Raw genomic sequence first — 21,842 nt, 5'->3', positions numbered from 1 at the left:
TTTATGCCTGATATTTAATGAAATGGCTAGTTAAAGCATTGCCCTTTTAAATATCAGGCATACACATGTTCAGAAGACCCAGGATTACAAACCCCTTGATCATTATCCCTGGTTGCGTTTGTACTGACAGAAACATAATGGTGCTGGTCTTGACAAGCTTGGATTGAGTCATCATGGCTATCGATGATTAAACTCATTGATCATTGCAATGTCTTTAAACTGAGCTGATGTGTTTCCATTTAGCCAAATCTGACAATTTACTGCAGCCACACTGTAAGCAATGAACCTGCCCCATAAAGTGCAAATATAACTGTAGTGCAGTGTAAATGAGTTTTACTTTTGTTAAATGACAGGTGTTGAAGTACAGTAAGTATTACTGTATGTAGCCTTAATGGCATGAAGAAGACAGTCCTGTGAAAGCATTATTAATAAACGCACAGGCACTAATACAGTACAGGCATTGTTGGATCATAGTTCTTGCTTAACTGGTTTTGTTCAGGGATGTTTGGATTACAAGACCAAATCCAAGAATCTGGAAATTTGCATATTTTTGGCATATCTGAATATCCCTATTATCCTACTGCTGCATAGTGTACATTGAACATTTTGTATATTTTTAGAGATCTAATGTATCCTTCACTTCAATCTGCTAAAATACAGGGTTTTCCAGTGTGCATGCGAGCCAGGGATCATGCTTTCTGGGTTCTCATTTGGTTCTGAGCTGTTACTTTGCTTGCGTTACTTTCATTATAAAACCAATAGCTCACCGTATTTATGGTGCACTTCCACTGGTTCCAGCAGTTATGTGCTGCAGGAGTTCACACTTTAGCGATATTTGTATTTGCAACAAACAAAAAAGAATCTAAAGTAGTCACAGTTTTATTTTGTAGCAAAAATTCCGTGTATAAAAATACAAATATAAAGTCACAAAATCTTATTGATAACAAATGGCAACAATGTTAAAGTACATTAGCTCTAAAATGATAAAGTGATTCATATGTGATCATTGTATAATTTTTTTCTATTTTACAAATTGAGGAAAGTCTGATTTAAGGTGTCCATGCAAGGAGCGATGTTCTCCATACTTTTTGTACTAGTGCATCAAGTACAAAAAGCATGCGATGTGCTACAACAGCATTGTTTTTGTACTAGATTCGATGCGATCTAGGACAAAAAGTATGGGCTGCGCTTACTTTCTGTGCTGTTTGATGCGATGTGCGCGGGGGTGCGCATCGCACCCAAAAACGCACCTTGTATTGGCACCTTTCATGACATCCATTAGTGAGCATTATTTTGCACGGTATAATACATTTATACAAATAATGATGTTCAGCAAATTGAAGGAGAGTGTGGTTTCTGTCTCAGGCAGAGCATTGGTTAGTCACACCCCTAATCAAAAGGTATAGAATATTTTACATATGTAGTATAACTGTGAATTGTACAAGAAGCTTTTATGTGTTTGTTTGTTTTGTTTATTTATATATAAAAAAAATGATTTATACAATAATTACAGTGAAATTTCTGTCTGTGTGGCTGATTCAGAGATGGACACGTTATGCACAGCAGTTATATCTTTGTATGCTACTGACACCTTCTTGTGTAAAGAAATGCCAACTTCTGTGATCACTGCTGCATCGGATCACTTGTGAGAACATCTGAGTAATCCTCATATTACTCAGGATGGAGGGTCCAGTACTGTATATCTAAACGCTCCCCGCCACACATGCAATATAAATCCTGCACATGCACAAATCTCTAAACATCTCTGAATCTGATCCTGTGTTAATACAGAGTATTTAATATTCTTAATATAAGAAAATATCATTTCCATAGGAAATAATAATAGTAATGCCATTCATCAATGGAAGATGAATGCTCACAGTTGGATAACATTCTTAAAATATTATCATATGAGTTTCACTGGAAAGAGGAAGATCATTCCCAATGGCTAACTGTAGATTTAGGAAAACAGTTCCTTGTCCAGTCCTTTGGAAGCCAGATGTCCTAGGAATGTTAGACAGCAGATACTGATGGCAAATGTATTTCATTAAGAGCAGAAATACACATTCCTAATGTTATTGGGAGGTGCAATAGAATTTGATATATCTATTGAGCACCAAATAAAAATGGATATACTTTTTATTTTAATATGATGTCATGGCAGAATGTGTTAGCAACCAGTGCTACTACAGGAAATTCCTGAGCTGATATCTCCCCATTCGCTTCCTTATATATAGTGCTGTGTTATTATTGCACCTCATTTCTGGTATCAGTATATTGCAGAAATAGAGTGGTGTACAGATGGCGTTATTGCAATTAACAGTGTCATGTGAATAAAAATGAATGGGAATCTGTGCTAACATCTTCAAATGTAAATACTTTAACAGTGAAAGAATTAGGATATTGAAGTGAATTATTTGCAATGATGCAATAAGCCTGCTTCGCCTGTATGTGGGGGATGATTTTAGCATCTGCTTCAGCACATTCAATATTTATCCGCACATAATCAGATTTCCACTTTTGAAGCTTAAGTATCTTTTTTCATGCTTTTTTTCCATTTTCTGTTCAATTTACCAGGAACGCCCCCCAAAAAGTTGCTTTTTCATCCATATCAATAATACTTATATCACTCACTGTCACAAATATTCGATCCCCTTCATACAGCTGAAAAACTCCACCTTGGTAAATGGAATGAAGTCCATATTCTGCGCTTTTTGACCAACAAGTTGTCTTCACGTTTTTCATCAGTACCAAGGGATCTGTGTATCTTGTTGTTGCTTTATAAACATACTGGACAAGCTGTTTCACTCTGGCTTCCTCTGTATCCTGGTGACGGAAATATGTCTGTGCGTAGATGTAATATAGGCCACTATTTTGTATAAGCATCTCTCCACCTTGTACTCTGATGTTGCTGAAAAATGATGGCGTATTTTCATTCCATTCAGTTATTTTATGTCCACTGTACTTTACATGTAAAGGTCCTGTAAAGAGGGGAAAATATAGGGACATGTTTGTCAAATGTTTCCATGCTTTTATTAAGACATTAAATATATATGCTTATAATAATATTAAGGCTGATACTACAAGAATAAAGGTGGCCATACACACGCAGATTTATCTGCAGATCTGGCTGGTTGGAACAAAAACATGGTTATGGATGAGAGCAAATGACAGTTGACCATTTGCTCGGAAATGTTGGAAAACTGACAAACTGTCACTCATCCATAACCATGTTTATGTTCCAACCAGCCAGATCTGCAGATAAATCTTACTAGTGTATGGGCACCTTAAGTTACAAATTATTCACAGGGAAGATTTAAAAAAAAGGTACTCTTTACTTAGAAGGGCGCCCATCATGGCCATCTCGGGCATTGAATGCACTAAAAAATCGGGTGCGATGCGACCGACGAGATGCCCGAGATTTCCCATAGGGAACAATGTTAAATGTCTCAATTGACCCGATTTTCCTGTTCAATGCCTCAATTGACACAATTTTTCCATAGGAAACAATGTAAAATGGGCCACAGAGGCCAAATAGGCACCCTGAAGTGTATAATGGCCACCCGAATTGTTAACGCCACCCCACGATCAACGTCAACCCGAAGCGTGGCGAGCGCAGCGAGCCCGCGAGGGGTGGCGGTAAGCGTCCTACGACCTTTTCATACCCCCACTATCCACGTCGGCGTGGAGTTGAGAATAGAAAGTGTGGCGAGCGCAGCGAGCCACCGAGCCCGAAGCGTGGCGAGCGCAGCGAGCCCCGCGAGGGGACGCGGATACCTTCACAGGTATCCGCGTCCCCTCGCGGGCTTCACAGCTGACCGCGTCCCCTCGCGGGGCTCGCTGCGCTCGCCACGCTTCGGGCTCGGTGGCTCGCTGCGCTCGCCACACTTTCTATTCTCAACTCCACGCCGACGTGGATAGTGGGGGTATGAAAAGGTCGTAGGACGCGTACCGCCGCCCCTCGCGGGCTCGCTGCGCTCGCCACGCTTCGGGTTGACGTTGATCGTGGGGTGGCGTTAACAATTCGGGTGGCCATTATACACTTCAGGGTGCCTATTTGGCCTCTGTGGCCCATTTAACATTGTTTCCTATGGAAAAATCGGGTCAATTGAGGCATTGAACAGGAAAATTGGGTCAATTGAGACATTTAACATTGTTCCCTATGGGAAATCGCGGGCATCTCGTCGGTCGCATCGCACCCGATTTTTTAGTGCATTCAATGCCCGAGATGGCCGAGATTTTTTACTAACGATGCCCACGATCAAAATCGTGGGCGCCGTTCTAAGTAAAAAGTACCAAAAAAAAATGATATTTAAAGTGGTCCTGTCACACAAAGTCATAGGCATGTATTCAATGCCAGTGCGAGCGGCCGGCGAGGGGGTTAAACTGCGAGGATCACAGAAAACCAGCGATCCTCGCAGTTTAACCCCCGCACCGGCCGCTCGCACTATGCAACGTTCCGGGGGAATCCTCGCCGTCACAGAACTGCGAGGATTCCCCTAAACTGCGAGAGCCGCGGCTAGTGCAGCAAACTCGCTGTAATTAGCCTCGATTCTCGCAGCTTTTGGAGGCACATACGCAAATTCCCCCTCGCTCAAAAAACGGAGCGAGGGGGAATTTGCGTATGAGGGGGGTCAGTTGAATACTGACAGGGTGAGCAGTGACTGCGAGCAAAAAGTCCTGCTCGCAGTCACCGCTCGCCCACGGCATTGAATATATGCCATAGAAGGTAGATGTGTAAGAACGTATAGAAAATAGGGAGGACCATGCTCATGAATATGAAGCATACAGTATAGTGGACTATCCTGATTTGTAATAATAACCTAGTAACATCATAATGTACAGTATACACATAACTACTGGACCATTTAATCTATCAATAAAAAATGATAAAGAATAGAGCCAGTACAGAATACTTTGGTACGCCACAGATTGCAGTTCATTCAGTCTGTAAACAGTATATTGCATTTATTCTATTCATCTTTAGACTGTAAGCTGTCATGGGTAGGGCCCTGCCAGTACTAGGTGTCATGTTGTCCCCAAACGGTTCCCCATTTGCACACTAACTGTATAATTATTATATACTTTACACATGCTGTGTAGTATAGGATTATACTTGTTTTGCAAATTGTACACATCCTGTTTTCATGTGCAGCTGTTCTCACATGACTTGTATGTTCATTCAATACAAAGTATGTTTTTTTAGGAGTCTTTTCATTTTAAAAGTTTTCTAGTAAAAGTAGTCAAGTTTATATGAAGATTCTGATGACATAAGAAAGTAGTGGGATGTTTAAATGGAAGTGACAGCAGCCAGAATGAAATTGTTGTGCAAAGATTTATCCCAATTTATTATATTGGCCCTAACAGACTATGTTGAATAAAGATAGAGCCAAATTAAGGGGGACAGAGGGGACAAGAACCACAGGCCTCCGTCTCTCAGGCACTGAGGCCCTTATTCTGATCGGTGCGGCCGGAGCCGATTATGCGGCCAGGACCGTGCGTGCGAAACTCCGCCTTCCATACGAATCGCCAACTCCGTCCGTATGCGGTAAGAAGCTGTCCGAACGGACCGCACGTGTATTTTTCACGGAATACGCCTCCTCTCTCTAAGGGAACCTCCCCCATCATTCGATGGTCGCAGACCATCGAATGCAGGACTGTGTGCTCCACCAGCACCCGCAACCTCAGACCACACGGACATTTTTCCGTGCAAAAGCAGGGATCTGGGCGGGCAGCTGACATCCGGCGATGTCATATGTCCGCCCCCTACACGTGCGTCACGGCCGCATTACCATACGTACGCCCAGCGTTTTCATGGGAACTCCCATGAAACGCGGGGCGTATGCATATGGTAATGAGCCCAAATAGCCCTTCACGCCCCTCTCCACCCCCTGTTCGGAGTGTTCACATTTCATGCGGGATTTGGCCGTACGCCCCGCTCGCACATGCGCAGAGACGCCTCTGCACATGCGCAGACACAAAACATCGGCGGGCCAAACGCACGCGGATATATCCGCACCGATCAGAATAAGGGCCTGAGTCCCAATTCTTTAGTCACAACTGTAATGCAGACCAGGCTGTGCGGGTTACACAACACTTTGTGCAATCAGCGCCAACAGCAACGTGAGAGGAGCAACAGCAATCCCACATTGATGAGGACTATACCTACAAGGTAAAAGGGACACAGGGAGGGGACACTGCCTATATATATATACTATATATATATATATATATATATATATATATATATATATATATATATATATACCACCACAAAAGTGTTATATAGTGCCCTATATTCAATAGTATTTACTTAAGTCTTTCCCAATTCTTCGAATTTTTATATCCATAGACAAGATTTTCAAATATAAAACATTTATTTAAAATATAGGCATTAAATCAAATTTTATACAATGTTCTTGTCAGAGGATTTTTCGGTACTTGTGTATTTTGGCGGCGCCCATCGCATCGCATACCATAAGGCATGCGATGGTATGCGATGCGACGCGATATCGCGCGATACTGTACAATGCCATACAATTTTAAAATTGTATGACATTGTATATGGCATACAATGCGATGCGATTAAACATTGTATAAGCACCCTAATGCACCCCCACGCCACCCCCCCACTATAAACGTGAACCCGAAGCGTGGCGAGCGCAGCAAGCCCGCGAGGGGCGGCGGTACGCGTCCTCCGACCTTTTCATACCCCCACTATCCACGTCGGCGTGGAGTTGAGAATAGAAAGTGTGGCGAGCGCAGCGAGCCACCGAGCCCGAAGCGTGGCGAGCGCAGCGAACCCCGCGAGGGGACGCGGATACCTGTGAAGCCCGCGAGGGGACTCCGATACCTGTGAAGGTATCCGCGTCCCCTCGCGGGGCTCGCTGCGCTCACCACACTTCAGGCTCGGTGGCTCGCTGCGCTCGCCACACTTTCTATTCTCAACTCCACGCCGACGTGGATAGTGGGGGTATGAAAAGTTCATACATATATATATATGTGTATTATATGTAGTGTATGACTGTATCTATTTATGTATGTATGCATGCGTGTGTGTGTGTGTGACTAAGTATTTATATGTATGTGTGAATGTATATATGTATGTATGTACACATACACAGGTGGTTGACTAGATCTATGTGTGTGTGTGTGTGTGTGACTGTATGCATGTGTGTGACACTATGGGCAGTATTCAATGCCAAATGCGAGGGGGTTTGTGCAGCCAGGATGGCTTGTTTTTGATGACGAATGTTGCTCCTAATTGGCTGCTGGACCGCAAGTGAGCTCCGACTGGCTCGCAAACCTGGCAGGTGGCAGCGCAAGATTTCAAATAGTCGGGACCTGCAGTGCTCTAAATACAGCCAGGCAGCCCCCCCACTCTCTGCCTGGTTGTCAATGGCTGTAATTTCTTCCCGGCGGCTGCTGCCCCCCCTCTTACGGCGAACATGTATTCCCCCTTGGCAACGACCATGTATTCCCACAAGGCAACAAGCATGTAATCCTACATGGCAACGAGCATGCAATCCCAAATGACAACGTTTATGTAATCCAACATGGCAATGAGCATGTAATCCCACATGGCAATGAGCATGTAATCCCAAATGGCAACAAACATATATTCTGACATTGCAATGAGCATGTAATCCCACATGGCAATGTGCATGTAATCCCACATGGCAACGAACATGGAACCCCTGGCAACGAGCATGGAATCCCTGCAATGAGCATGGAATCCCTGCAATGAGCATGTAGATAAGCAGCATTTATATAGCATAATTTGTAATAGGCATTACGGTGTTTGGCATAATATGTAATGGACATTATGGTGTGTGGTTTAACATGTAATGGGCATTACAGTGTAAATTCTTGACGTGTGCCCTTGGCGCGCAATGTCCATGTTTATGGAACATATTGTGAATTTTGGCTTTATCCATGTGACATTATGTGATTTTGGCTCATTCCATTTGGCATCATGTGTAAGAAGCAAATATAATGGTGGCTACTATTTTGTAGCATAATGTGTAAAAGTGGTATATGATGTGGTGCACTACACTCAAGGAGTGTGGCCACACAGCCTTTTCCGGTGCGCGCGCACAACCACGTCGTTCACTTTTGATGCAAAGGTGGGCCTGAGTACTTTTAATTGCCAGGGCTAGTTTTAATCCCCTTCCCGCCCTCTCTCTACTCTCCTCCTCTCTCTCTCTCTATCTGAGCGTACACACTGGTACCACAAACCCCCCCCCCCACCCATCCCATCCCCTCCCCTCCCTGGATCCGCCCCTAAGCGTAAGGCCCTGACTCCCACAGTGTTAAATTCCTGCAGTCCGCCCAAAATATAACCAAACTGATTTTACAGCTGTATTTATTGTGAGTTAGAACCACTAGTTAGACTTGATGACCGGTTTGAGATAACACTAAAGCATACAATATGTCTGTATAAATGTAGTATAATGCTAATATCATACTTTGCAGGGAACTTGTGGCTTTCACATTACTTCCAGCAACATGTGCAGCAATCAGTTGTCCAGAATATGCTTGTTTCCCAGCAGCAACCAGTGGAGGAATTTTTGCTACTTTTTCTAGATGAAAATGAAGAAATTGAATAGTTATTGAATACTGTTGTATGATGCCTGGTTTACTTAAAGTCATTGGTGCACATAATGTAGAAAAATAAAATGTAACAGTACTGTAACAATGATGGCACTGTATGTACTGTATGTACTGCACAGGTACTGTAGCATGCGGCCACAGTAAGGTTATTAAACAAGCTAGCCATCCTCACGTATTAATTATACTGTAATTAGTAATAGTAATGAGAAAATGAGCCCCTTTGCTAGTATGAGAAAGAATATACACATGAGTCATTGAAATTAAATTTAGAAAGTATTACAACATATATGTCCTTTTTCAATCTAAGTGCTGATTTTCTGAATGTTGAAAAAATTGGTACAGTTGTTTTCGACTTTGATTCTTTCTCAGTGGAAGAATCGACCACCCTCATAGCCATGGGAACGGCCAGCGTGTTCATGGCCCCATTCCGAACAGACCAGAATGAGGGCCTGAATGTGAACAGTGCTTATAACTAACTCTAACTGCAGCCTTACACTAATAGCAGCTTAACCATAACCCTAAGTGCATGAGTAAACATTGTCGACTTGTACAATGTCAAAATCATGGACACACAGAACATTTGTTAGCATTTTGATCATTAACACGGATACGGAAATGCGGACTAGAAACCCATTTTAAGGGCATGACCTTAGAGCTGTAATAAAAATATTAATATACCCAAAGATAAAAAAATAAATACCTCTAATAACTGATGTTATATCACGTCCATAATTGCTCATCAGAATCTATAAGAAAACATCCCAAATAGAAGTTTTAATAAACGCAATACAGTCAATATCAAAGTATATGTCGCTATTGTACAGACCCTATCAATAAGAAGAGTGGCAAGAAATAATTATTGTTGCTTCTTGTTTTGTAGGCACAGTAAGTTACCTTTCTGATTAAAATTTGAAGCTGTGTCTTTACTGCCCAGCAAGGGTCCTCCTTCCCATCAACATCATCAATATCTGCAGTTTGAGAGACATCTAGAAGATCTTCATCCACCAAACACGCAATATTGTTTCTGATGTAGTCTTCATGCAGCTGGGAAAAAAACAATATTGGAGGATTTTTATTTCCCTGGATGTACAAAACTCATGGTATACACATTGCCTTGTATTACTTCACAATATTACAGCCCTTAGCACTCAGAAAAATCCATGAAAGTAAAGCATTTACCAATATAGCATTTTATTACTTTTATCATTGGTCTTTAGCATCAAGGTGTGCGTGCGTGTGTGTGTGTGTGTGTGTGTGTGTGTGTGTGTGTGTGTGTCTATGGGCAGGTACATAAGGCTAAAGGGTAGGTGAATGGAGTAAAGCATGAATCACAGTCATCAATTACAACATTTTGACAGTTACAATCTCTAACATTCATATATCTCCTTATATTTCTGCTGAAATAATAACAATTTTGAAAAATCTCCATTCTTTTTATAGCTTTCCTGCTGATCCCTAATAAAGGGATTGACATTTGACAGGTGTACAGATCCTTTAAATGGGAAAATCATAAGCTGGCCATACTAGTAATTGTTCAGATCTGACCAAAGCATGACAGTTCTGAATTAGTATAGTCCAGTTTATGTACATGAACAATAGTTGTCAAAGCCCTTAAAAACGACAAAATAATTGTTTGATTTGATTATCAAACAGGTTGGATCCTCCTGATCGCCAATTCCATGCTGTGCCCATGCATCATGCAGTGTATATTACTCAACGTCACTCTTTATACATTTGGTCTGATTGTCTACATTATTGTTTAGACCAGGGGTGGGGTACCTTTTTTGTGCCAAGGGCTGTTTGTATGGGGAAAAAATCCTTCAGGGGCCATAAGTAAAAATTTCTCTTACAAATTCTCCTTCTGCAGCCGTTCCACGTTACGGCGGCTGCCGCTGAATAGGACTGACAGTCTCCGGCTGCTGTTGATTAAGAGGAATCTCGTGAGAACTACCGACCGCTTGCGAGAATTCCCCTGTACTTGACTCCCGGCAAAGCCACCGGGCAGGTGGGAGGGCCACTCAGACCGGCTACGGGGGCCACATACGGCCCCCGGGCCTGAGGTTCCCCACCCCTGGTTTAGACTATGGGCAGCATTAGTCCATGTATAAAGAGTATACGCATCAGAATAAACCTAATAATTTAATTAGCAATACTTTATAATGATATGCCACCATAGTGAATACTGTACAATAAAGCATAACAATTTGTAATATATAGTATTAATATAGTAACCACATATCTAAACTACAAATGAAAAGCAAGATTACTAATGGCTAAATTGCTAATTATTTCCTGAACATCTCAAGACTATGCAGTTCAAGAAGAGCTACTTTGTCCGAACTAGATATGTCTTTAAGACTCTTATGGTCTGAGCACCCTTAATCGACTGTATTCTGAAGACAACTGCACCTTCAGCAGATACTTAACAATACAAATGTATGCGCCAACCAGTAAGGAACAAGTTACCGTCCACAGAAATAATTTGCAGAAATCTGCCACTGCTGTGTTTTAATAGGTAGGTGAGTGATACTAAAGTTGCAGTTCAGTTAAGGTTACCATTTATCACTCTTTATCGCTCTTGCGTTTATCTCTTTTTTAAGGCTTAATACAGTACATCGGCCCCATTACCGGCTAGAGAGAGGGAGAGAGAGAAGGGGGCTCAAGCTGAAGACTGCACACTGGCCCCCTCCTCTTTTATTTTGGCCCTGATTACAATAATCAGGGCGGGAGATAATGGTGGATTAATTAGACTTTTTGCAGCGTCTTGCATATTCTGGATGTTTTTTTTTCGATGTATGTTTAAAGTCCTGCAGAGTATCCCAACCAAGCACAGCTGAGTAGCTGCTTTCATATCTATCTAAAAGGGGCCCAATAATTATGGGTCACATATTCAATGTAATCTGGGTGGGATCTTACAGCATGGCAATATGCAATCCCATTGGCGGCATGTATTACTGAGCACACACATGTGCTCTGTCTGCTGCTGGAACGTTCCACAGAAACCAAGGGGGGATGCAGCTGGGTTCGGGAATGGAGGGATCACACAGGAGTATTGGAGATATCTGATGCAGCTCCTTATTCTTACATTCAGGTGATACTTAATATTTGTGGCTACCCCCTGAAAATGGGTTTCTTCGGGGATATAACCAAATATACAGTGATAAATGGGCACAAAACAGTTATCACGTTTTCACTCATTTGTAAACAAAAGAAAAAATGAGAAATGTATGCCTGCCAATAAAAAAAAAAAAAAAGAGAGGCCCCCATTTTATTACAAGGTCCACTACTAGTTGTATAAATCATATCTCAGTAACAACTGCTGACAGGTTATCAGACTTGCAGAAAGTTGCTTCTTTCATTTTTTTTTATTGTTAACACCAGACATTACTAACTGGGTCACCTTGTCTTCAAGGGTTCATTACGAGACAAGGATGTTTTTGTTTTTTTACTTCTTAATCAATTCAAGGCTATCATACTGTATGTAAATCTGCAGTTATTGTTTTATACCAGACACACAAAGTACACATTACTGCAGTAAACAAGCCTACAAGGATCTTCAGGAAGATAAAAAACAAGGACTAAAAGAAGGGGAAAACTGAGCTGATTTAAATGTCGTTTTACTTCCTCAAAAGTCGAGATCTTATAAACTTTTAGGAGGAAATTTACTAAGATCGAATGGGTACGAATGGTAGTATTTTTACCCATTCGATGTGAAATACTTTCGTATTTCACACATTGTATAATTTACTAAGGCTGAAATGTGTACAAATCGTAATTTTCCGTTCGGATTTTCCGGCAGTTCCAAAAAAATACGAATAAATACACCATCAATAGAATACGTCCGTAAATCCCCATTTTTATTTTGGTTTACGTACATATATCAATCCTTTTACTTGCGTATTCTTTAGAAATCCGTATTTTTTCCGATTTTCAAACAGGCCATCATTGAGATCTGTGCATGGTTCTATGTTAAAATATGGGTAAAACCAGCACCGGGCTCCAAAACCCTGCGGTGTCTCGCCTCAGCCAGGGGACACTTTTTACATAAGGTCCCCGTTATCGGGTTTTTACCGCAGTTTGGGATGCTCTAGGCATCCCCCGCCGGGTTATCGCGACGGGGGGCATCGCCAGAAAAATGAAGCCTATGGGCTTCTAACGTGACCCCCCCCCCCCCCCCGTACCGACCACCCCTTACCTGTGTCTGGGCAGCACAGAGCTGTGCTGCCTGGACCTGTGACCTCCTCCTCCCTGCACTATGATCCTCTTCCGGGTGCAAGGAGGAGGAGAGCCTGGCGCAGCAGCAGCATCGCCGGGTAACGGAGGGAGGGGGACCGCTGTCTTCCACCGCAAAGGACAGCATATGTAATAATTATGTTTGCGGTAGCCAGCGATGGGCGGCGGTAAGGGGGCACGGATGTTAGAGCATCTCCCCAGGAGCTGATTGGCTGGTTGCTTATCACTCTCAATTTTATCACTTTTTGAAGCTTGATACGTCTGGCCCATGATATGGCATGGGAGGAAGGCAGTCATGTTGGATGTTCTCACTTCTTATCCTAAGTAATAATTCACATTAGTCCCTGGCCTACTGGATTTCCCTGGAACTCCGGGACAAAGGATAAGGGGCCGTTTCAGATCTGATCACTGGGCTGCGAGTTTTCGGAGCCCAGCGATCAGGTAAACTCTGTCCCATGCCGCCCCGCACACGAAAATTCCCACCCATGTGCACAGCAGCAAATTAATTTGCAGTCATGCAATCACCCTGGGAGCAGCCAGTGATGGCTTTGCACGGACAGTTCGCACAAGTGCACATCGTAACATGCGCATACACTGTTGTCCGATAATTGTTCTGGTCTGAATGTGCATACACACTGCAATCTTGCAAAATACCTAAAGATATATCTTCAGTGGCCACATCCAGCAGGATGCTGTTGATGATATCCTCAGATTGAGCTGCGTGCAAGGCCGAAGGAGAATGTTGCTGATGACACGTGGGAGCATGCATCAGCAACTACATACTGGGCCTGATTCTGGTTCACTTGCAAAAGAAGATTCACTCTCTAATGGACAAAACCATATGCACTGCAGAGTAAATATTTCTGTACAGAGAAAATATTGGCTGCTTTATTTTTATACTGCAATATAGATATCAGTTTGAAATACAAACCTCACCCAAATCTAACTCTCTCTGCACATGTTACATCTGCCCCACCTGCAGTGCATATGGTTTTGTCCATTAGAGAGTGAATTTGCTTTTGCAAGTGAAGCAGAATACGGCCCAATGTGTACACACTATCATGAGCCCAGTGCTTTACAGGGCTAATGTTTTCTATAACTGAAGGAAGCAATTTTCTTTTAAAATCAATCCAGTTTATCTTTACAATGTAAATAATCTGATTGTAGAATCAAACCAAGAGATTCCAGTAATTTTTATAAGTATTTCCTCATGTAGTGCCTGATTCAGTGTTTGTGCAGTTGGCCAATAGTTTTATACTTCTCATGCTTCACAGTTGCACTGCGTATGTGAAACGATCTGTGGCGACTTTTTCCTATGGGCTGCAGCCCCCCCAGGTAAAATCCGCCACTGTAGTGAAGCCAGATGCAGTCTGTGAGACTGCTCTGGCTTCACTGGGACTGGCAGTGACTTCCTATTGGAAGTCTGACCTGCCAGTGAAAAAGGCAGTCCCATTGGTAGATGCTCCCTCCATCTGGGACCCCTCTCTAGTTTACTATCGACCGTCAGCCCATAAAATCTGAGGGTTGCGCATGTGCAGTACCTACATCGGTTCTGCAAATGCGCCGGACCCTGCTATCTGTGTTATACAGGTGCCGGGACCAAGACATCACTTCTATGGGCTGTTGCCGAAGCAGCCCATAGAAGCTGGCTGCATGTGCAATACAGAGGTTTGTACTGCGCATGCGCCAGTCCCGTCATCATAATACAAGCACCAGGAATGCTACATCTATGGTGGGGACCATGAGGAGCAGTGGCGGCGGCAGGGGGGGGGGGGTGCATGCATCACTGCCAGCGGCAGCCCCCCTTCTGACATACGGTACAAGCAGCCACTGGTCACAATGGTTTACTGGCCACGCTCATACAGAGAATATGGATGCAGAGTGATTAACAGCTGGGGAGTGTTTATGGGAGGTAATGGGGGTGGCTAGAGAAACGTGGTCATGGCACAATCGTTTTGTTGGTATGTCACAGTCGGTCACTGGCCCTGACATCTTAGTTCTGATTGACATTCTGAGAAACCATGGGTTTGCTCAGAAGTTCAACGTTTTGTGTGTAAGAGGTGGGATGAAGGCAGAGGGGGTATATGTACAAAATACAGGGCCTACAGCATTAGCAACAACGTGATTTGCTTCCAATTCTGAATCAGGCTCACTGATCTGAGCTGAAAATGCTTGTATCCATCCAAATACTGTGGTGAAAGTGAATTGCAGCATCACATCCCACTACATCCTAAACAAAAGCTCTAGGATGCTGGGTACCCAAAATGTAATGTACGTGACTGGACCCACACACTCATGCTTTCTGACGCTGTCAATTTCTTAAGTTGTGGTGTTCATAATGCGGTGTGTGCGATATTGGAGTCATCGGGGACCCAGTGCAGTGTCGCCATCGGCAAGAGCATACACACTAGCCGATGCTGGCAGGGGGTGAGCGATGGGGGGATTAGGGGCCATGCATTAACAAGGTCTTCCGTTGTCCGTACTGAACAGAAGAGGGTGCGCACATCATTAATGATATTGGCTGTACTAGACGAGAACGTAAAGCATATTGCTCAGAAGGGCCGATCTGAGTAATAGATTTTACTTTCTTGCCTAGTGTGCATGGGGCTTTAGCATTCTGTACAATATAATGAAGTTCCATCGAAAAGCCTGTCAAAACTCTACATAAAAGGGCCGATTCAGATGCCCGTCGGGTTTCGAATTTGTACCCGTTTTTGATGGTGGGGGATCTGCGCATGCCCGTATATGCTCATGTGCAGACCCCAGTGCGAATGCCTTTGGCGAGTATCACACTTGACGATGCTTTGGCACTGTGAGGAGACGGCAGGGGACGGCAGCAGGGGAACGCAGGTGTGATGATGCCTGCGTCGGGTAGTTGGCTGACGTCATATGAGGTTAGGACCAGCCCCCAATTGGGTGATCTGCGGGCATCTGAAAAGTAAGGATAGACTTTAAAGGCTGAAGAAATCATTCGATGGTCAGCGAACATCAAATGATTTATCCTCCTTGTGGTCACATGTGAGTGGGATGTGTTTGCGTAGGCATCTCCTCGCATGTTAGCAACTGGATCTGAGGGCCGGGGGTGTACGGTCGGCCAACAGGCGGGCAGCGTTTATCTGTTTTCTAGGCTGGCAAACAGATCTGATTCAGGCCTAAAGTGCACAAAGCTGCAGCACAACTCTGAGATACCTTCAGGAATGAAGAGAAGAAATGTAAAGTTATTTATGCTTAAAAGGTTTTTAATGCACCTCTATATACCTGTATTCCCCGGCCCCTTAGTATAACTAGTTTTCTGATGCACCTCTATATACCTGCATGCCCCGGCCCCTTAGTATAACTACTTTCCTGATGCACCTCTATATTCCTGTATTCCCCGGCCCCTTAGTATAACTACTTTTCTGATGCACCTCAATATACCTGTATGCCCTGGCCCCTTAGTATACCTACTTTCCTGATGTACCTCTATATTCCTGTATGCCCCGGCCCCTTAGTATAACTACTTTCCTGATGCACCCCTATATACCTGTATGCCCTGGCCCCTTAGTATACCTACTTTCCTGATGCACCTGTATGCCTCGGCCCCTTAGTATAACTACTTTCCTGATGCACCTCTATACCTGTATGCCCCGGCCCCTTAGTATAACTACTTTCCTGATGCACCTCTATATACCTGTATGCCCCGGCCCCTTAGTATTACTACTTTTCCGATGCACCTCAATATACCTGTATGCCCTGGCCCCTTAGTATAACTACTTTTCTGATGCACCTCTATATTCCTGTATTCCCCGGCCCCTTAGTATACCTACTTTCCTGATGCACCTGTATGCCTCGGCCTCTTAGTATAACTACTTTCCTGATGCACCTCTATACCTGTATGCCCCGGCCCCTTAGTATAACTACTTTCCTGATGCACCTCTATATACCTGTATGCCCCGGCCCCTTAGTATTACTACTTTTCCGATGCACCTCAATATACCTGTATGCCCTGGCCCCTTAGTATAACTACTTTTCTGATGCACCTCTATATACCTGTAAGCCCTGGCCCCTTAGTATAACTACTTTTCTGATGCACCTCTATATTCCTGTATTCCCCGCCCCCTTAGTATACCTACTTTCCTGATGCACCTGTATGCCTCGGCCCCTTAGTATAACTACTTTCCTGATGCACCTCTATATGCCTGTATGCCCCGGCCCCTAAGTATAACTAGTTTTCTGATGAACCTCTATATTCCTGTATGCCTCTGCCCCTAAAGCTGCCCATACACGTACCAATTACCCGGTACTTTTTGTGCTAAAATAGCATTGTATCGCATGCACAATGCATGCACAACGATGCTATTTTAGCACAAAAAGTACTGGGTAATTGGTACGTGTATGGGCACCTTTAGTATAACTAGTTTTCTGATGATCTGCAATAAAATTTGTTCCATTTGATCATAAACAGCAAATTATGATTTTGGCAAAACACGTCGGTCATGTTTGCCACCATGTCTCACAATGATCTGATCAATAACTTAACCAATTACATGAAATCAATAATCGAGTTCAGGTTTAGGCATGTTAACAACATTTTTATGTCAACATAAAGAATCAGTGATCCCAAAATGGAATATTATAACAGATATTAATCTAGAAGTTGATATCTTTAATATGGTCTTTACATTTGTTATGACTAGATGCACGTTGTTCTCTGTTTCAATTTCAGATAAATGCAGTCTGATTGCAGTGTCCTTGAAAGAGATTACTGCTGTACAAAGGTAAATATCTCCCGCACAATAACAACTTTCATACCTGCCAAATTTACCTACACTGAACTTTGTTCTACCCTCCTGTGTTTGGAAATACTTTATTTAGGCCAACTTGTATTTTATGTACCATGGTAGTGATACTTGTAATACTGGACACAGGAGGGCCCTTATTCTGGTTCATTCACAAAAGCAAATTCCTTCTCAAATGGACCAAACAGATGTAACTTGTGCAGAGAGAATTAGATTTGGGTGAGTTATTTTGTTTCTGTGCAGGGTAAATACTGACTGTTTTATTTTTACACTGCAATATAGATATCAATTTGAAGTAAAATCCCACCCAAATCTAACTCTCTCTCCACATGTTACATCTGCCTCCCCTGCAGTGCACGTGGTTTTGTCCATTTGAGAAGGAATTTGCCTTTGCGAGTGAACCAGAATAATGGCCCGAGATATCCACTGGTGCACCCATGCAATGCACCAGGGCACCAGGGGATGAGTATAAATAAAAGTGTGTGGGGGGAGACAAACAAACAAACAAAAACCTGAAATATTCTGAAAACATATGGTTAATGTGCTGGCGCGTTAACACTAATAAATACAGAATCATTTGTTTTCAATTTTGAAACGGTTGTGAAACTCTGCACTTGCTACCTTCATTTTTGTTTATATGTCATAAAACTTTTATGGGAGCCTTAAATGACACAGTCGCGTCTTAATAGAGAACAGATAAGTTTGCAGTAAGTAAACATGAGGTGCACTCGGTGCTCTGACCCGAGGAAGGATACTTTCTGTTTCGTTTTGTGAAAAACAGGATAAAATGCAGACACTCCCAGGATTAATCACAGACACTCACACTGGGCAATGCAAAACATTTACTGCAAGTTTCGATTTATAATAATTTCAAACAAAACACTTGGACTTTTGTTTATGTATCATTTTGTATGTGCTCCAAGGACAATACATTTCATGGGCTTGCATGAGGAAATAAGATAGGATACCTAGGAAGTGGAAGAAAACAAGGTCATTTTTGGAGAGGTTTTTGAGCCAGATGGGCAACTCCACAGTTTTCCCAGTTCCTTGCTCCTAGCCATGTATCTACTAACAGCATGGGCCTCACTGGCTCTTTAATCTGTAGAAAAAGGCAAGCAAGGTTGATGCATAATGTAAATTACATCATAACAATCTATATTCCACACACATTCAATTGAGTGAGTTGCAAGCTGCAGCTGCTTAGATTGTTTACATAAATCTTGCTTCTTATTTATTAACAGTTTCTTATATAGCACACACATATTCAGCAGCGTTTTACAGAGAATATTTGAACATTCACATCAATCCCTGCCCCAGAGGAGCTTACAATCTATATTCCCTACCACATGTACACGCACACAGACATTCTAGGGTTAATTTTGTTGGAAGCCAATTAACCTACCTGTATATTTTTGGATTGTGGGAGGAAACCGAAGTACCCGGAGGAAACCCACGCAAGCACGGGGAGAATATACAAACTCCGCACAGTTAGAGCCATGGTGGGGATTGAACCCATGACCTCAGTGCTGTGAGGCAGTAAGGCTAACCATTACACCATCTGTGCTGCCCTGTTTGTTCTTATTGTTCACACCTACTGTATATATCAGTGATGGCTAACCTTGACACTCCAGCTGTTATTGAACTACACATCCCAGCATGCCCTGCTTTAGTTTTACTATTTGTCCATGCTAAAACTGATGCAGGGCATGCTGGGATGTGTAGTTCAACAACAGCTGGAGTGTCAAGGTTAGCCATCACTGGTATATGGGATAGGAGCTCGATTCTCTGCCCGGAAGTCCCACAATGCATTAGTTTGCAATATTCCACTGTCCACTTCTAATGCAAACATAAAGGGCCTGATTCGGCAGCAGTTGTAATTTTACTAAAATAGCAAACCTGCAACTGCTGTCTCTTGCATGCTGAGGGCCACCCAGCACAGGACAAGGCCACCCAGAATGCAAGGTCCCTCCATGCGATGTGATCCCAATTATATTATGTCTGTGACCACATCGCACATATGACCCGTGAGAGCGTGCATCATGTACACACTGGACGATATGATGCACCAAAATATTGTCATGTCACCATGACATCATTATGTCATGTAAACTACCAGTCATGTAGCACAGATAAAGTATGAAAAAGGTCAAAAATGGAAAGGGTACTCTTTACTTAGCAGGGCGCCCATCGCGGGCATCGCATGCACATCGCATGCCATTTGCGATGCGACCGACGCGATTTTCCATTGGACTCCATGTTAAAAATGTAAATCGCGTCGGTCGCATCGCATGCGGCCAAAAAACGCATGCGATGCAACAGACGCGATTACCGCAATTTTCCATAGGGAACAATGTTAAATGGGTCAATGGACCCGATTTAACATTGGGAACAATGTTAAATGGCCCACAGACCCCAAATAGCCACCCTGGTCCCCCCAATTGTTAACGCCACCCCACGATCAACATGAACTCATGAACTCGAAGCGTGGCGAGCGGCGGCGGTACGCGTCCTCCGACCTTTTCATACCCCCACTATCCACGTCGGCGTGGAGTTGAGAATAGATAGTGTGGCGAGCGCAGCGAGCCACCGAGCCCGAAGCGTGGCGAGCGCAGCGAGGGGACGCGGATACCTGTGAAGCCCGCGAAGGGACGCGTTTACCTGTGAAGGTATCTGCATCCGCTCGCCACACTATCTATTCTCAACTCCACGCCGACGTGGATAGTGGGGGTATGAAAAGGTCGGAGGACGCGTACCACCGCCCCTCGCGGGCTCGCTGCGCTCGCCACGCTTCGGGTTCACGTTGATCGTGGGGTGGCGTTAACAATTGGGGGGCCCAGGGTTAATTGACCCATTTAACATTGTTCCCTATGGAAAATCGCGTTAATCGCGGCGATCGCATCGCATGCGATTTTTTTGCCCGCATGCGATGCGATCAACGCGATTCTTTTACCTGCGATGCCCATGATCAAAATCGTGGGCGCCCTGCTAAGTAAAGAGTACCATGGAAGGTATCCCCAAAAACTCATGCCGACCTTTTAATGTGTTGATCATAGCAATGTTGACCCTTTGCTTGTTTTGATAGAAACTTTCAAATATATCAAGGGCTTTAACAAGGTACAGGTGGGAGACATTCTTCACAGGAAGAGGAGCAACAGAACACGAGGACATGCACTGAAACTAGAGGGAGGAAGATTCAGGGGAAATGTGAGGAAGAATTTTTTCACAGAAAGAGTAGTAGATAAGTGGAATAGCCTCCCATCAGAGGTGGTAGACGCAAATACAGTAGTACAATTTAAACATGCTTGGGATAGGCATATTGATATCCTTACAAAAAAATAAGGATCAAATATGGTTTGAGGTAACATGTTTAAAAAAAGGGGCAAACTAGATGGGCCAAGTGGTTCTTATCTGCCGTAAAATTCTATGTTTCTAACTGTTTGTCCGTGTTGACAATATGGTGCCCACCCATTGACTGGCGACAATGACATCGTCGACCTACCACCTGGATACCATGTAGAGGAGTAGAGAGGTCTCTGCTGGTGAGGAGGTGATAAGTGGGGCACAGGTTGGTAAAGGTGTCAAACATACAGGGTTACTGACAGGGGCGGAACTACCGCCGGTGCAGACGGTGCAGTGCATGTCAAAGTTCTGTGTTTTAAAAAATATATATGTGGCTCTACGCGCGTCCGCGGCCGGCGGAAGGTATGCTGACGGGCAGGGGGGGGTGTGCGGCCGGGCAGCGCACGGGGGGGGGGTATGTAGCGGGGGTATGCGGCTGGGCAGCGGGGGTATGCGGCCGGGCAGGGTGGCTGTCAGACAGATATATGGATGTAGAGGCAGCAGCGCCCTGTACCTCTGCATCCATTTCCGGCCGGTGACTGGAAGCTGGTCTTCAGTAGCCAAAGCAACAGGCAGCCAATCGCAAGGCTGCCTGTTGCTGCTCTCAGTCTCTGAGTCAGACAGGAAGTGATTTCTTGTCTGCTCTGAGGCTGAGCACGGGAGGACTGTCACTCGAGGAGGAGCAACAGGATAAGCGGCAATGGCAGATGCTGACCGAGGTAAGTTACTTTGAGGGGAGGGGAGGGGAGGGGGGAGGGGAGGGGAGGGGGGAGGGGGGTGACACAGCTGACACACCTCTAATTATTGGGGGGCTGGGGGTACAGAAATTAAAATACAATGGGGGACATTTCTAAAAATATGGTGGGACCAAAAATATAT

At 43.8% G+C, this 21,842-nt stretch overlaps 1 protein-coding gene across 2 annotated transcripts in view; it reads right to left on the bottom strand.

The window, feature by feature from the left end:
- Nucleotides 1–863: 863 nt before the first annotated feature.
- TNFSF10 (TNF superfamily member 10) overlaps nt 864–21,842 on the bottom strand; it is a 59,694-nt gene continuing 38,715 nt past the window's right edge. For both annotated transcript variants that reach the window (XM_083177746.1, XM_083177745.1), the window contains exons 2-5: nt 9,508–9,657; nt 9,314–9,359; nt 8,469–8,582; nt 864–2,981 (exon numbers count right to left, since the gene is read on the bottom strand). In XM_083177746.1, the coding sequence (XP_083033872.1) occupies nt 2,566–2,981; nt 8,469–8,582; nt 9,314–9,359; nt 9,508–9,657 (726 nt within the window). In that variant the 3' untranslated portion in view covers nt 864–2,565. The remainder of the gene's footprint in view (nt 2,982–8,468; nt 8,583–9,313; nt 9,360–9,507; nt 9,658–21,842) is intronic.

Source organism: Crinia signifera, chromosome 3 (genome assembly GCF_055691185.1).
Source record: "Crinia signifera chromosome 3, ASM5569118v1, whole genome shotgun sequence".
Lineage (NCBI taxonomy): Eukaryota > Metazoa > Chordata > Amphibia > Anura > Myobatrachidae > Crinia > Crinia signifera.
This window is presented reverse-complemented; position numbering and strand designations above follow the sequence as displayed.